Source organism: Madurella fahalii, assembly GCF_045866475.1.
Source record: "Madurella fahalii IFM 68171 DNA, scaffold_2, whole genome shotgun sequence".
NCBI lineage: Eukaryota > Fungi > Ascomycota > Sordariomycetes > Sordariales > Madurella > Madurella fahalii.
In genome coordinates, this window is record NW_027263972.1 from 7,593,880 (window position 1) to 7,610,352 (window position 16,473).

Genomic DNA, 16,473 nt, shown 5'->3' on the forward strand with positions numbered 1-16,473 from the left:
CAAATCCGCGATTTGCAGTCTTTGCCCATAATATACGAACTCGAATTGCCAAAACCCCATGTCTCACCACCCTCAATGGAGTTGTCGCTGTCTTTCGGTGCCGTGGGCGATATCATCGCCATCTGCGGACTGGTCAAAGGCATCGCTGCGGCCCTTGATGATGCCCGTGGATCGGCAAAGCATTACCGAGATCTAATCGAACATCTCCACATCATTGCTAGAACCATAACGGAGATTGATCGCGTCTTCCAACACCAATCGCGGACAAGCGGGCTGGATAGTCTCCATTCTCTTGCCGTCCGCACAGCAGAGCAGATCAGCGAGACGTTGGGCGCTTTTAACGCCAAAATCAAGAAATTCCACCCGAGCCTATCACAATCTGGTTCCGGGAATAGGTTTCGAGACGCGGCGAGAAAGGTGCAATGGAAGATCGAGGAGCGGGACGTTGATAAGCTTCGTATGGAGATGATGGGCTACTCGAGCTCATTACAGATATTGCTTCAGGCCGCTTCTCTGTATGTCGGGACAACGAGCACGTCAATTCCCATGCTAATAGGCGGATTTGTAGGCACGTGAATCAGCACGGTCACAGCGAGACCCACGGTCGTCTAGACAGCATTATGACGCAGACACGCGCGTTGGTAAGGGGACAAACCCAGGGATTGCAGCAATGCGCCAGCAGAATCAAGGAAACCCTTTCTGGACGTATCGGGTTCGTCATAAAGATCGGCTTGGACCTGAAGAAGACGACGGATCGCATCCTTGCTATCGGGCTGGACCTGCGCAAAGAACTCCAAGTTCTGCGGGGTCTCGTCTTCCAAATTGAGCGGCCGTTTGCAGACGAGCACTTTATCCTGGAAGACGCTGTAGGGAGGACATACCCGGTGCACTTACGGACGATTACGACGTGGGATGCCTTACAGTCCGTGTTGGAACAGCAATTTAGGGGCCGAAGTGGAGAGAGACGGGTTGCCCGGAAGAGATATGCGCTCCATGACGAGTCGAACGGACGCCAAATCAGCGATGCGACAGATTGGGCCCAGGCATTTCGGCCTCGTCAGCGAGTTGTGATGAGCATATTCTGTGCCGAAAAGGAGGTGGAGGGCAACACCCAAGAGACAACATCTTGTCCTCGCTGCTTTGCTGTCTCGCCGGGAGATTGCGGCACATCAGTGAATTGGTGAGTAAGCCGAACCAATCTGTACAACGGACAAGAATTGATTATTAAAAACATAACAGCCACAAATGCCATTTTCAGTTTCGTCGGATGACTGAGATTGAGGATAGCGCGAGCGCGTCCTCGCAGGTGCAGAAAATCCCTACTCACGGCCAAAGCCTTTGCGGCAGACGGGGTAAAAGCGAGAAAATCCTAGGGCATTTTGAAAATCGGAAGCGACGAATAGATGCCACCTATTCGGACCAATCTGATGAGGACGACTTTGCGGACTTCGCCCGCGTTGTCTTTACGAGCAAGCGGCGCCGCGTTTCGAAGCGCCCGGGGTTTAAGAAAGACAGCTCTGCATCTCGCGTCCGGAGCAGGAAGGCGATCGCGGTTGATCGGATTTCGGATGATGTGGTACGAAGGAACGAGATGTGGAGTGGCCTTCAAGCCACTCAGTTGCCACCATTCGTCTGGGGCAATCTGAACTTACTTTCATCTTGTGCCTTGATCACGCTATCTGATCTTGGGCTTCTGGCTATTGACTTTAGGTCGGGATCCGGACTCACGCCACCTGCGCCCTCTGTGCCCCTCGCGTCCACGTCGGCGGGTGCCACGGCAAGGAGGCTCAATCGTGCCTATACCTGCGCCCTCTGCGAACCAGTAAGGGTGCGGACTCTCGCCTTCGCCCAATAGACGCCTCTTCTCTTGCTTTGTGCTAACTTGAATCGCATCAGATTTTCGATTCTCTAAAGGAATTTACGTAAGCTTCCTTCTATGCTGGTGACACGATTACCGCCAATATGTGTTCGGTAGTTGACAGCTCCTTGCTCAGTCGTCACCAGATAATTCGCCATCCACGTCAATTCAAGAGCCAATACCGGAATCAATACCGGGGTCAAAGACACACGTGTCCAATATGTCTGAATTCGTACAACCGGCGAGATAATCTGCAGCGGCATATGGTGATTAGCGGACAGTACGGGTTCCCGGTGTTTTCCCCGAGTAATTACAGTGCTGACATGCCAATCCAGTAATTCAAAAGCCGCGTCGAAGGATACTAATCCAAAACGTTGGCGTTGAACTCCCGCCGGACGCCGTGCGTGTCTGGGAGCTGAATCATACAGCAAGTCTCGACCAGGGTTTCTTTTTTTGTGGCAGTTGTAATGACCGAAACAAGGATTACAGCCTGGTGATTGGGAACGGTCGAGTCATTGCTGGGATAGTATGAGGCCGCTAAGGCCTTGCCTGTAGAATGAGATGGCCAGGGAATAACAGTATTATGGGATCCCGATATCGGGCTCAGAACGTGCTTAACACGTCGTCTCGTAGCCACTCCGTCTCCGACCGTAGCTCAGGTTTACGTCTTCTCATCGCATAGGATATTCCTTTCCAAAATCCTAACAACGCCGCAACATGCTCCCGTAACTCCCCCCCGCGTGAGGACCTTAGAGCACGAAGAACACAATAGACCAGACCAGCCCGCCTAACCCAACAGCTGTAACCGCATGTACGGTCCTATCCCCACCACTCTCCATTGTTGACGCCACCGCGCCGCCACCCGTCCCACTTTGGGCAGCCGCCTTGACGACCGCCGAAGTCACGCTCGCGCCAACTGCCGGACAAGCTCCATCCTCGCTTCCATTGTCATTTCCACCCCCGGCCCCATTTCCGGCCCCATTTCCACTCCCATTTCCGCTCCCGTTCCCGCTCCCATTCCCAGTTCCATTCCCGCCACCCGTACCCGCCCCCGCTGCCTCCTCTAACAACCTAAAGACGGCATCGTAGGCCGGCTTCTTGACGTAGTCCGCCGTAAACAAGCAGGCATCCCCCTTGCCGGGGAAGGTACTCGGCACCCAGCTGAACTTGTCGGTAAACTGCCAGACGGTAACGCCGACGCAGGCCGGCACGTCCAAGCAGGCGCCGACGGCGGCCACGTAGTCGACGGCCTGCTGCTGGCGGTCGGCGTCGGCGGCGGGCAGCGCGGCGTGGGCGATGTCGAGCTCGGTGAGGGCGACCTCGACGCCGAGCGCGGCGAACCGGGCCAGCAGCGCGGCCAGGTCGGCGCGCGGCGGCGTCTGGCCGACGGTGAGGTGGGCCTGGAAGCCGACGCCGTGGATCGGCGCGCCCGCGGCCTGGACCAGCCGGACGAGCCGCACCGCCCCCTCCGCCTTGGCCGCCGACGTCTCCAGGTTGAAGTCGTTGTAGTACAGCTTGGCCGCCGGGTCGGCCGCCGCTGCGGCCGAGAAGGACAGCGCGATGTACGCGTCCCCCAGCGTCGTCAGGAACACCGACTCGCGCAGCGTCCCGTCCTCATTGAGCGCCTCGTTCACCACGTCCCACGCGTAGCACCGCCCCGCGAAGTGCGTCATGACGTTGGTGATGTGCGTCTGGATCACCGCCGTGAGGGTCTCTGGCGTCCAGGCGGTGGTTCGGACTTATGGAAGGGTCAGAGACGTGGTTCTTTCGGCGGTGGGGAAGGGAGAGGGGGAGGGGGAGGTGCAACGGGCCTCACCGAATGAGGGTAATTGGGAGTGCCAGGTCAGGGTGTGGCAGCGGAGGAGTTGGCCGCTTGCCTCCGCCTTCTCGGCGATGGCGTCCGGGTTGGTGAAGATAAATTCGCCTTGTTGGGGTTGAGTTACTTCCCATTTCTGAGAGTTCTCGGGGGTGAGCATGCCAAACTCGTTCGCGTTGGTCGAGATGGCCTGGTAGGCTGCGTCGTTGAAGTTGTTCGTCTCCGTGGCGGTGCCAAAGTAGAGCTTCCCGGCGGCCACCATGAGGGAGTGTAAACCTTGGGCTTGCCCCTGAGCCACTGAAGGCCTGCCGGCGCTGACCAGCAGACCGGATATCATCAAGAAGGTGCGTGTGAGTCTTGCCATCTTGGGCGTCTGTTGTTTTGTTTCCCTCAACAAAGCCCTGCCAGAGGTTTGTTTACCTTAGTCTGTTAAATGGGGAGATCGTCGCCAAGACTAGCTCTCCAATGGTTTGTTGGCTCACTCCATGATGGAGAGAATAGCTGTGTATTTGTATGTTTTGTGCAACCATCACCAGCCTAAACCTCCGTGATGATCCATCAATGCTGCGTCAAGCCCCGGTTAGAGGCTGCCTCCATTTTCTCTTGGACCATGCGCACACTGGCTATTGGTGCCGCACGCCCATTTCCGGTCTCTGACACTCGTGGCATTGAGACCATCACAGCTGGTGCTGGCGATCTTTGGTGTTTCAGAGCCGGGGGGGGGGACGACCCCTGAGACACACCACAACCCGCTGGTATTAGCCATTGGAGCGTGGAGAGTCAATGCGCCATCATGCATTTGATCCCATGAAGCCGGCGTCAAATATTTTTATCCCTTTTTATCCGTCCCTTGTCGGACCATGCGCGTCATGATCGTGGATCCGAGTTTACCGGTGCTTCGAACCATTATCGAAGTTTGTGAAACCGGGTTCGATCCCAGTTCCCGGATCCGGGAGGTACGCTCATACGTCAATTGTGCAGTGGTAGCTTGTCCTGAGAGAGCGTTATCCTCGTCTATTTGAGTAAGGCGTCATGTGAGTTGACACCTGTCTGGACCAAGACTCAATCCCCAGTTCACCTATATGAGACAAACTCGAGGAACAACTGTTGCAAAGGGCTTATGGCCCTAGACAGGTCCGTCGTCGAAGTCTCAGGAGCCCCCAAATATCTCATGACTTTAAGCAGGCGCCGATACTGTGCCCTGTCGTTTCCATAGTCTAGGAGGCTATAGATGATAGTGAAACCAGGCTCGGCGGCGTGGTTACAGATTGAGAGGGAGACCAGAGTGAACCAGTAATTAAAGGCCTAAGTTGTTACTAGCTTCGTCCGATCAGGATGTCTATCTCGATATGCAGCCAATGCTGAGTCAAGAATGCCAGCTCACCACTGACGCCGTGCAATGCATATCCCTCTTTCCATGTCCCCTACCACCCAAAAATGATCTTGTGTACCAGTGTGTACACCAAACCCCTCGCGTACTTATCCCTCCCTCTCTTGCTATTTTTGCAGGTTATGTAAACCTCACCTCATCAAACAACCCCGCCCTCACCTGCACCACACTCGCGAGCTCGAACAAGAAGCTCTGCAGGACAATCGCATTCGTCAGCACATGCGACACCGAGGCCATCTTCTCCTCAGTCGGCGTTTCGGCGTCGGTCTCGTCCTGCCCGTCCTCCGACGGAGCCAGCAGCGCATCCTCACCACCTCCCTCTTCCGCCTTGGCCTCCTCCTCCTCAGCGTCCCCTGCGGTCTCGCCGGTCGCCGTCCTCTGCCTATCAAAGCTCAACACGATCGGCTCGACCTGCGTCTCAGAAACCTTAGATTTGACCTGCGGAATGCCCACCTTCCGCGCAAGGATACTCTGGTCAACAGCCTGGAATGCCTTGACCTGACTGGCAAACACATCTCCCCTGCTGTTGCTGGCGCTGCTGGCGTTTTCCCACGGAGGTTGTGGTACGCCTGGTTTACTGCTAGGCGAGAATGACCGGGCTAGTTGTCCAGATCCGCCGCGCAAAGGAGTATCACTAGGTGTGTAGGGGGTGGACGTAGACCGGTCAGGCACGCCCCGCCTTGCTGTTTCTTTACGGCCGCGTGGACTTCCTGACCGGGAGGGCGTGCCGAGCTCGGAGAGAATGCGCTGGGCGAAACCTTCCAGTCCTGATGGCCTCTCCCGGGGCGTGTTATACCCATCGTCGAAGACCGTCCGATCCAGAGAGGGAGTACCAGGCATAGGACTCCGCGACCGTGAAGCGTCGGGAGGTGGTTGTGGGTAGTCTGCTATTTGAAAGGCCTCGCGACGTTGCTGGAGCAAGTCGTCAAAGCGAGGGATACTCTCCCTGTAACCTTCTACTTGGTCGGAGAGAGCCTGTAGGATGTTGAGCAGACGAGGAAGGCCTGACTGAATCCACCTGGGCCGCCGGCGGGACTCTTGCATGGACTGCATCTGCTTGTATTCGATGTATTCCTGGGAGTCCGGATCCAATGGCGGCTCGGGCAATGGGGGACCGTCGTTATCCTCTTCGTAGACATAATTTTGTGGATTGCGTAGAAACCAACCCTCCAGGTGCATAAACCCACAGGCAGCAAGGTCGAAAATGGCTTCTGTTAGCGAGAGGTTCGTGTCGACCGGATTGATGAAAAAGGTCTCGAGGCGGTCAAGCACAATGTTGAGTAGAGGGTCGCTAGGGTGGAGGGTGTGAGGCCGGACGTCTCTGGGCGCTCCAGGAAGGCTATCAGGGATGGCGGGCAGCTCGCGATTGTTGGTCGATGTCTTTGGTGTGACCAACTTGATGGAGCAGGGGTGATTCTCCAGCCGTACCTGCGTGTCCTTCAATATGTTGTCGTAGATCTCATCAAAGTTGTCCTGGCCGCCGATAGTTCCCGCCAGGGACATGAGATACTCGACTTCTTGCTGGTGAGCACCTGCTGTTCGATGGTGTGATTCCGCAAGCACACCTTCGGTGTACAGCAGGGTGATGACTGCGTATCGATGGTGCCTCTTAAGAATCACCGACACTAGCTGGAGAGTGACATATACTGTCTGATTGTTCTGAGACCTGAGGCATGCAAGAATGAGATCGACCAGGTTGAAGAGCAATGGATCTGCGGCAGCCTCGCCTTTCGAGGCCATCATGGTTGCGAGGTCCAACGACTTCCGCTTGCGGGCGGCACTCACGACATCTCCCGCGTTAGAGCTGACGGAGCCCACAATGTCTGGTAAGGCGAGGAGGTAATGCAGGATCAGGTTGACCATATCAGGATGATCCACCGATTCCAAGATCCGTCGCAGATATGTCAACACGGCAACCGAGGAGCCGCCATCGATATCGGACGACTCGAGCAAAGAGGGGTATCTGCATCACAATGAGCGAGAGGTGTTTCAGAGGCGATCGGAAGGTACCTACAGTAATTGTTGGAGGAAAATGACTTGGAAGTGTTCCAACAGAGTAGATTTGACCTCGACAGACCTGCAGTGGTTCAAGACGTCCTGCCAAAAGAGAAGATGGGAGAGAAATGTGTCTAGATGCGACTGGAACTCAGAGGAACAAGAGCTGACAACTTCGTAGTTGGACTTAGGATGCTGATAGTCGGAAAACGCAAGGATCGGTGGAAGCTCGTTCGAAGGGTGGTCGATCACTAGCTTGCGGCTCAGTTGACTATACAGAGCACCCAAGCCAGTAGCCATCAGCGTCGACAGATCGCTCTCTACAATCCACTGCTCAAGAAGGACTGAGCTTGACGCTGCTTCGATGATGTATAGCAGGCCAGTCCTAGCAAAATCACCAATCTTGCCCTCATGGTGGATGTAGTCAATGAGCAAGTAGAACAGCGGGAAGTCTTGCTTCTGCGTTCTCCCTGCAAACCTCTCGCGGTCATCCAGCTGTTTCGCATCTAGCGGGTCATGTTGCTGGGATTTGAACCAGGCAGTCAAGATCTCGGGGTTGAGGCGGATCTTGGTGGTGATGTTGAAGGCCAGCTCGACAACACGAGCTTCGGTGTCGGCGCCGAGGCGGATGCTATTGGCGCCGGTTATGCGCACCAGCAGATTGGTGAGGCTGGCAGAAAAGTTTTCATTCTCGACAAAGGCTTCCTCTTCGCCCTCGATCAGGGTCGCAAAGAAGAGGACAGCCTCCTTGATAATCCACTCATTGAAGGAGCTCGTGGCGATCTTGGCCACGGGAATATACACCTGCTTGGCGGCGGAGAAGGCAATGCAGGGATGGGGCAGTGGGCGGCGGGACTCGTCGCTCAAGAGGTTCGTCAACTCCTGGAGGCGGATCTCGATGCGTTCGGCCGCTTCCTCGTCGTGGGCAAGGTTGGAGGAGTTGCGCCATGTGTGCTGGGCCGCGGTCAGCAAGTGGACGAGGCAATGTGGCAGACGACGGGCTGCTCACCAGGAGCTGGCTGTATTCCTTCTCGAACCGGTGGAGACGGCGGGCAGGATCCTTTGCAAAGTCCTTGCGGGAGCTTGCCGACGACAGCGGCGTGTGTGCTAGGAGGCGCGACCACTGCAGAACCGCAGGTTGTTAGCATGTGCGGGAGACCAATTGCACGCGGACTGGAGGCATTGCGGCTACTCACAAAATCCATGGCGTAGTTGGATGCATCTCGGGAACGAGATGAGGCAGTACGGACGGCGCGTTAACTCTCCTGGGGGCTCCCCGTCGATTGCATGAAATGTCCCGTTCCAGATGTCGCGAAATTGTTAAGCCGTTTGGGCGGCAGCGCTGAAGGGTCCGGCCCCGTCCGGTCCAGTCCAGGTTCCCCCTCCTTGCTCCGTCGGCCGGCAGCTGCGTAAGTGCACGGACGCTGGCAGGGGTGCCATGACCTGCAGCCCAGCCCAAAATCCACTGCGCTGGAGACCTTCTTTTCTCAGGCGCAGAAAACACCTCATCGTCCTCCTCCGTCTCCTCCTCCCTCTTCCTCCGCCGCGTCTGCCATGCCCAATCCCCAGCGAAGCTCGCCGGTCTCCTTTGTCGATGCTGTAGCTGTCATGGCCGTCCATCAGACCACCAGGACATGGGACACTCGACGTGTAACTGCTGAGGTGGCTCGGATTCTGTTGCAGTCACGGTCTCGGCTTTCACTCGGGGAACTTGTCGCTCAAATTCAGGGTCCACGGCTGGCGCCTTAAGGAACTCGTCCGTTCCCGCTCTCCTCACCTGCGACAAATCGTGCCTTCGCCGGCCGGCCTATGGGAAAAGCCCACATCGCCGGCTTCACCTCGTGCTCCTTCGTGTCGTATTCAACTCATCCCGCAGTTGAGAGCCCATGCATCCGACAGGGAACCTAACAGAAGCACCATCGCCAGTCGTTTGACAGAAATCGGGGCTGGGCGATGCACCGAGGAATGGCTGTCGTCTGCCCCCCCGGGCTCGCTCGAGGCAGCACTATAACATAATGCATATTTGGGTTCCATCATGATTAGTTGTCGACGCAAGGCGGTGGGAGGTCTCGAGATGACTGGGCGAGCACATGCAAGCTCAGCGGGTCATCACAGTTTGAGGCTGTCCGTTATCGCAAATTCGCGGACTCGGAGCCTGAGAGGTGTCGGAACTCTGACCAATTCCGGGCCTGGTTGTCGGGTCTGGGTCCCCCGCGGGCCGTTACTGGACGGCAACCCGCAGACCCGCATCTGCAGCAGTTGTTTCTGCCAGATGCTGAAGCCCGTTGTCGAAGGGGGCAGCTTCGTGGAAACCCCACATCAGGAACGGTCTTGGCCGCATTCCCCAGACCTTGCTGTCAGGTGCCGACGGATCCCCCACTTTGATCCTTGGCTCGGCGGCAACGGGCGTGCAATGGCACGATGTTTTCCTGTCATTCGACGGGTTTGCGTGTGCGGGACTCGACCCTCTGGTTCTCCAGTCGCAGCCAATGCTGAGCCAGTCGAACCGCCACTGCGGGTTGTGATTCGAGGCTTAGCAGTTTCACGCCGGCGAATGGGATCGCACAGCCGTGCTCTGACCGGGGTATCAGGGACCCCCCTCGGCTGCAGGAAACGGCAAGGCACTCCCGTCGATGACCGTGGTGACTCTCTGTTTGCCTCGGGTTGAACGACAGGGCCGGGACTTAATTGCCATGCAACGGCCGACCTCGTGCCGTCAAGAGACGTTGCTCTTTTAGACCCGACCTTCCCAGCCTTCTGGGACATCACTGCCTACTGCCCTGTTTCGACCTTGGTTGTATTGTAAACCAACCTACATCATCGATCGGGTGAGGGGATCTCCATCAACTCCCGACAGTCCATTTTCGCCGCCCAGTTCTCGCACTCGCCGGGGGGTTTGGCTTGCGTCGCTGCCGCCACCCTGCATTTGGATGTGTTTTGCAGCGCTGGAAACTCCCGAGCGATACTTGTGCAAAATTGATGCTGTACCGAACCCAGCTTCGGCATGTGGTGGTTCACCAAGACTAAGAAGGTGAAGAAGGAGTCACCAAAACCTGCTCCCAAAGAGCACAAGCGAGCATCTCCTCAACATCGACTGCTGCTACCGCCGCCGCCGCCGCCGCCGCCACCGACGAATTCTTACCATGACTCGATATCCTTCCAACCCGCCGGCCTCCTCCCTCCACCGTCGGGATGGAATGGCATACCGCAGCCTGCGAGGACATTCACACCCATCGTCGTAAATCAGCACCACTACTATCTCGGAGGGTCAACGCCCTCTCACATTCCCGAGCCATCTCGCACATCCAGCTCGTCTCTAGGAAAGCTAAAGTTGGGGTCCGCAGTGGACTTGGCCAAGGAGATGTCTCAAGGGACCTGCATCCCGCAGCTGATAGACGATACCCTCACGTTATGGCAAGGCTGTGGTGGTGGTCAACTGGTCAATCAGGGAGCTCTCTTGATGGATGAGATATCCAACCGCCTCGACGATGTCCTGACCATGATTGACCGAGGTCACTGCAATGGAAAGGAGCGCGACATTCTAGCTTGGCAACCAACACAGTCGCCGTCGTACCCGCCACCGCATCCCTCCCCGTCAGAAGCGCCAGTGAGGGAGAGGAATATCCCCAAGCCGAGTCGGAAGAGCCATGGCAAGGGCCACCCCAAGGGGCAAACGACTGCAGCGGCAACAGTTGTATCTGGGAGCGTATTCTCTAGAGTAGAGCTCTACGCAAACTCCAGGCTACCCATGAACTTGCCGCCGCTAAAATTGTATGGCTCGGAATCCTGGCACCTTCCGTTCGATTTCGGCGTACTAACAATGTGTATCAGATATATTCCCACATACCCACTGCTTTGCCTCGCAGCGCAGTACTCCGAACACGTATACGAACGACCGAAGGGAGCCGAGCGCGATGCCCACGTCGACGCGGACTGGCGGATGGGTACCAAAGCCATGGTCATCAAGTCAGTGCCGATGGACTACATGAACACAATTGTCTTTGCCATTCGCGGGACGGCCACATTCATGGACTGGGCCGTCAACCTCAACATGGAACCCACGTCTCCGGCAGGTTTCTTGGTATGTTCTGCCCTCACGTTTCGTTCCGGGATGAACGACAGATAAGATACTAACTGGACTAGGACGACACGGGAAACCTTTGCCACGCTGGCTTCCTCTCGGTCGCTCGCAAAATGGTCACCCCTGTGGCCCGCCGCCTCCGCCAGCTGCTAGAGGAAGACCCCGGGCGCGCCTCTTACTCGCTGCTCATCACTGGGCACAGCGCGGGCGGTGCGGTCGCTTCCCTCCTCTACAGCCACATGCTGTCCACCTCCAAGTCGGCCGAAAGCGAGCTGAACACTGTGGCAGGCTGCTTCAAGCGGATTCACTGCATTACGTTCGGCACACCGCCCGTGAGCTTGATCCCCCTCGCGAAGCCCGACGATTACGTTCGCCGTCCGCAGCTTAGGAAGAGCTTGTTCCTGAGCTTTGTTAACGAGGGCGACCCGGTGCCGAGGGCCGACAAGGCATACGTGAAGAGCTTGCTAGAGTTGTTCGTCGCGCCGGCGCCAAGGCCTGGGTCGGTGAAGGCGGAATCCTCGGACGGGAGCGGCAAGAAGGGACGGAAAGGGGACAAGGCTCCCAGCAAAACATCGAGCAGGTCATCGACGATCTCAAGCAGCAGCTCCAAAACGAGGAGCTCGGGCCCGGTATGGAAGGTCCCCCCGAGCACTCTGAGCTGCGCGGGCCGCATCGTGGTGCTGCGGTCGGGTGATCCGAAGGCACGGCTCCGGAGAAGGAAGACAACGGTCGAGGAGCGGCTGCATGAGGGCGTCGTGGCGCAGATCGCGACGGATGAGCAGCTACGGGAGGTCGTTTGGGGAGATCCGGTCAGCCATATGATGAGGCTGTATGCTGGACGGATCGAGACGCTCGCGGTTGGAGCGGTCACTGGGAAGGGGTATTGAACTGGTTATGGGATATTACGACTTACGACTTATGACCTTTCTTTCTGGGGATGATACCATGGCGTTTAGGGTTACGATAGTGTTTGTCGGGCCGTACTAGATGTCGTTATGATCACGTTACGCAGGACCGACCCCCAGCGCGGGGCAGTCTTTGTTTTCATTGCACAAAAAGCCGACACGATAGGAATTAGCTGGGTTGCAACTGAAATCATTGATGAATCGGGGATACGACCAGTGCTTACGAGGTAGCCCATCTCCTAGCTGATGATGGATGTTGAGCCACCCACGTGTAAAAGGACAGGACAGGACAACTGCCGGGGTATCGTCCGCCGAGCCCGAAATCGCTATCCACTGACGGGAACCCCTCCAAAGCTACCCCGCCATGATAACATGCCCAGGTTCGACCTTGCCTCGCCTTTCGTCCAACGGTTAGCTGGAACGAAGTCGCGAAATCGTAACCGAATTCCGCAAAGATGGAATTGGATCCCAAGATCCGTACGCATTCCTGCTTCCCATTCGCATCAAAAGCTAACCGCAATTGCTGCAGCACAGTACTCGACGGGCGACCCGAAATCGTTCGCCTACCCGACCGCCCGCGAGCGATGGCCCATAATCATTGTGAGTCTTTACTCTTTACTCTCTTGGCCTGTCCGCTATGCAGCAGCCTACTAAGCCTCTTTCTCTGTAGACGCAAGCGATTGATGATGCCTACCGCTCCGTAGCCGCTTGCGACGACGCGACCAAGCGGGAAGAGGGCAAGAAGATCGTCGAGGAGCTCGCCCGGCTCAAGTACGAGGTGCAGCACGACCGGCCGTTGACGTTTGTTTCCTGACAGATTATTGGATAGCGTACATTTTCTAAAAAGGGTGCGGATACAGGCCAATTCGAGACGATGGCTATGCCGATGTTGCCATGTATAACAAGGAGCTCGAACAACTCGGGAATCCCACATGGCTCAAGGCGCCCTGGCTCTTCACCGAGTGCTACCTTTTTCGGTGCGTTCCTACCCGTCCTTCCCTTCCACCACTACTAATCTCCCACGCCTGCCTCCAGCCGTATCAGCACCTCCTTCGCCCTCTCCCAGCACTGGAAAAGCTACGACGTCTTCGCCCGGCAAAAGATCAAGACGTTCCGCTCCTCCCGGGCTGCCGTCCTGGAGCTCGCCGCGCGCTACAAGGACCTGGTCACGCAGATGCGCTCGGCCCAGCCGCACGACGCGGAAGCCGACAAGCTCCTCTTCGCCGAGATGTTCGAGGTCTGCCTCTGGGGCAACGCGACCGACCTCTCGCTGCTCACCAGCCTCACGTACGAGGACATCCAGAAGCTCCAGGGCTCCGAGGCGCGGCGCGCCGCCGAGAAGAACATCCTCGTCAACGACCTCGACAAGGTCTACGACCACCTCGTCGCCGCCCGGAACGACAACGGCGGCAGCGACGCCCCCAAGAAGCGCGACCGCCGCGTCGACATCGTCCTCGACAACGCCGGCTTCGAGCTCTACGTCGACCTGGTCCTGGCCGGCTACCTGCTCTCGTCGGGCTTGGCCACGACGGTGGTGCTGCACCCCAAGTCGATCCCCTGGTTCGTGTCGGACGTGCTGCCGGCGGACTTCGCCTCGCTGCTGAACGCGCTGGCGGATCCCAGGGGGTTCTACGAGACGCCTACCGAGGAGGACCAGCTGCATGGCATCACGCCGCCGAAGCTGAGCGACGAGGAGGTGGAGGAGCTGGGGTTCTTGTTCGCCGAGTGGAGCCGGTTCCACGCCGAGGGGATGCTCGTCCTCAGGCCGAACCGGGTGTGGACAAGCCCCGGCAGCTACTGGCGGCTGCCTGTAGAGGCGAAGGAGGTTGTGGAGGATTTTCGCGGGAGCGAAGTGGTGGCTTTTAAGGGGGATCTAAATTATAGGAAGTTGACGGGGGATGTGAGTTAATTTTTTTTTTTTTTTTTTTTTTTTTTTTTGTTTTTTGAGTTCTTTCCTATTTCTATCCTCCCTACCTGCTGAAACTGTTTGACTGACGGGAATAGGCGAGCTGGGATCCAACGACACCGTTTACTGAGGCCATTGGGCCGCTGGGTCCCGGATCTGGGATCAACGTGCTGGCATTGAGGACGTGCAAGGCGGATGTAGTGGTGGGGTTGAAGCCTGGTGAGGACGAGAAGCTGAGGCAGATGGAAGGGGGAGGCGGCGATTCAGGTGCTCGTAAATGGGCTTGGAATGGCAAGTGGGCAGTTGTATCGTTCTCCAAAGGGCTGTGAGGGTGGCATTTTGAATGTTGAGCCCATGTTCTAGACCGGGAAGAAGACTAGCGGAGGCGTTGTTCATTGTATCCAAAAGGTCTAGATCCTAAAACAGAGGAATAACTTCCGCGACAGTATATCCAATCATCATCAAACCACCGTCAAATGATCGGAGTGGTACTCGCCAAACCCTTTCCGTTTCAAAGGAGCCGTCATGCAACTCTATCGATCTTATACCACTCTAGCTTCTCGGCGCTCAAATGAGACCGTCCGCCAAGTGAGGCACAATGCAGGCACCAGTGAGCGAAGGGTCGATCGAGGGGTCGTACTTGTCGATTCCATCGATAGGCGCATACTTCTCGATCAAGTAGCACATGTTGTTATAGGCACTTGATTGCACGTGTCAATTAGCACATCCGATAGAGCAGGGAAATACCTAGCACTGACGTCGTTCTCAGGGAGCTGCCCGGGTGTCCAGCAGAATAGTTGATGGCTCCCTTCAGGCTATACAACCGGTTGCGATCATCAAACTCGGCGGCTGGCTCGGCGGCTGGGTAATGCCGTAAGTAGTGTTGCGTGTACACCTTTGATCTGAAGACTGAGCTGAATTCACATCTCCTGTTCCCCGGGGGTTTTCAGTTTCTTTCGTGTTTTCAAGTGTGGTTTGCCCTTCATTGATAGCGGGCCGGGTATTGCCGGTTGCGACACAACCCTGAACTGAGAGCCACTCACCAGTGCCCCAATTCCATCTCGTTGTGGGCAAAGTATGAGCCGACATCGAAAAGTAGGCTGTCTCCGGTCTCCATATTGATGCCCATGTTTCCTTCCCAGAGGTCGCCATGGATGATGCATGGCTTGAGCTGCCGTCCGTTGGCTTGTAGAGGTTCCAGGAGGCGCGGAATCACTCTCTGGGCCATCTGGTCAATGGCACGCTCATATTCTGGCCATGGCCCGTTGCGCTTGATGTCAAGCTTGCACACGCCCAAGAACAAGTTCTTGTAAAAAACAGCCCAGCTCTCATGCCAGTCAACGACGTGAGCTCTGTCACCGTCACACGTCTGGACATGGAACCCGAACATGCCGGTAGGTGACTTGCTTGTCTTGTGCAAGTTAGCAAGCCTGCTGGTGAACTCGGCAGGCTCCGGTGGTGTGGTCACATCCATGTAAACGAACTCTGAGAGATAGAAGTAGGTTTCGGGTCCCCGTGTGTTATGGTACCTGCCGTACCCGAAAGGTTTCGGGATGAAGTCTGCCATGGTGTCGTAGACAATCTTGGAGGATTCGTACTCGCCTCCAAGCATGATCCTTCCAGTCTCTCCATAGGCAATCTTCACAAAGTAGTACTCGTCTGATCCATCTGGACCGAGCGCGGTAATCTTTCCGGTAATAGTCCAGGCGCTGGTTCCAAAATGCTCGACCGAGACAAAAGTGCTTCCTGACGGAAGGGCTATAAGCTCGGGCAGCAATCAGTCAGCAAGAGCATGTCATAGATGGCGGGGTTTTCTGACCATCGATGACAGCTTGGTCCATCGGGAACACTCCATCGAGACTGGCAAGGATCTGCTTGATTGTCATGGGTTCAGCTGTTTCCTCCAGCTGCGATTTGGCCGAGTAGGTGCCGGCTTTATCTTCCGAGTCATCGCCTGCGGCATGGGGAGCCTGAGAGTGGTTGGAAAGCCGCTCAGAATGTTGGGATCCCAAGATATCAGAGTGAGGCAGGAGGGTCCTAGGGACTGCCACAGCCGACCCAGTCTCCATAGTACTGTCTACGATTCGCTTCAATCCTCGATAAGTACTAGTAACTGGGAACGAAAGGACGGCTCTGTTCTCCTCTTTTGAGCACGCAAGAGAGTCCTCGACTCCTCGCAAGGCTCTTGGCCCCCAGTGCCACCTACCCTGGTCAGGCTAGAAAGCAGGCGACCGGTAAGCGCGCGTGTCCAAACAAGACGTGATAGGTCCTGCAACCTGCAGCGCCGCACCAATTGACCACAGCGGCAGTGATCCGGGCCCGCACTAATACATGCTTGGCTGCGGCTCGGTCCAACCCGAGGGGTTAAGGGTTAAGCCCGGGCAAGGCTGCGGGGAACAATGGAGAATTGGTGATGCCCGCCTCCCACCGCGTCCGGTGACTGTTGGTGTTCCTGCGTCCATCCTCGTTCTTCCAGCTCAGCGCTGTGTGCAGCCAACCCAGTATTGGTAATTAAACCTTTC

At 56.7% G+C, this 16,473-nt stretch overlaps 6 protein-coding genes across 6 annotated transcripts; 3 read left to right on the top strand and 3 right to left on the bottom strand.

The window, feature by feature from the left end:
* Window positions 1-75: 75 nt before the first annotated feature.
* MFIFM68171_05007 (uncharacterized protein) lies at window positions 76-1,855 on the top strand (the record flags this gene model as incomplete). The annotated part of the gene is made up of 3 exons (XM_071060427.1): window positions 76-515; window positions 569-1,180; window positions 1,240-1,855. 3 exons carry the CDS (start codon window positions 76-78, stop codon window positions 1,853-1,855), a joined length of 1,668 nt encoding a protein of 555 aa, XP_070916528.1.
* A 752-nt stretch (window positions 1,856-2,607) lies between these two features.
* XYL5 (Endo-1,4-beta-xylanase 5) lies at window positions 2,608-4,038 on the bottom strand (the record flags this gene model as incomplete). The annotated part of the gene is made up of 2 exons (XM_071060428.1): window positions 2,608-3,596; window positions 3,675-4,038. 2 exons carry the CDS (start codon window positions 4,036-4,038, stop codon window positions 2,608-2,610), a joined length of 1,353 nt encoding a protein of 450 aa, XP_070916529.1.
* A 1,146-nt stretch (window positions 4,039-5,184) lies between these two features.
* On the bottom strand, window positions 5,185-8,264 carry MFIFM68171_05009 (uncharacterized protein; the record flags this gene model as incomplete). Its single annotated transcript, XM_071060429.1, has 4 exons — window positions 5,185-7,027; window positions 7,079-8,013; window positions 8,069-8,182; window positions 8,256-8,264. The coding sequence occupies 4 exons, from the start codon at window positions 8,262-8,264 to the stop codon at window positions 5,185-5,187; spliced, it is 2,901 nt and encodes a 966-aa protein (XP_070916530.1).
* A 1,799-nt stretch (window positions 8,265-10,063) lies between these two features.
* On the top strand, window positions 10,064-12,027 carry MFIFM68171_05010 (Fungal lipase-like domain-containing protein; the record flags this gene model as incomplete). Its single annotated transcript, XM_071060430.1, has 3 exons — window positions 10,064-10,830; window positions 10,891-11,140; window positions 11,203-12,027. The coding sequence occupies 3 exons, from the start codon at window positions 10,064-10,066 to the stop codon at window positions 12,025-12,027; spliced, it is 1,842 nt and encodes a 613-aa protein (XP_070916531.1).
* A 473-nt stretch (window positions 12,028-12,500) lies between these two features.
* HRT2 (Hairy/enhancer-of-split with YRPW motif protein 2) lies at window positions 12,501-14,280 on the top strand (the record flags this gene model as incomplete). Its single annotated transcript, XM_071060431.1, has 6 exons — window positions 12,501-12,522; window positions 12,575-12,645; window positions 12,716-12,846; window positions 12,906-13,022; window positions 13,081-13,945; window positions 14,050-14,280. The coding sequence occupies 6 exons, from the start codon at window positions 12,501-12,503 to the stop codon at window positions 14,278-14,280; spliced, it is 1,437 nt and encodes a 478-aa protein (XP_070916532.1).
* A 238-nt stretch (window positions 14,281-14,518) lies between these two features.
* MFIFM68171_05012 (protein-ribulosamine 3-kinase) lies at window positions 14,519-16,020 on the bottom strand (the record flags this gene model as incomplete). The annotated part of the gene is made up of 4 exons (XM_071060432.1): window positions 14,519-14,651; window positions 14,710-14,880; window positions 14,995-15,709; window positions 15,771-16,020. The coding sequence occupies 4 exons, from the start codon at window positions 16,018-16,020 to the stop codon at window positions 14,519-14,521; spliced, it is 1,269 nt and encodes a 422-aa protein (XP_070916533.1).
* Window positions 16,021-16,473: the final 453 nt, after the last annotated feature.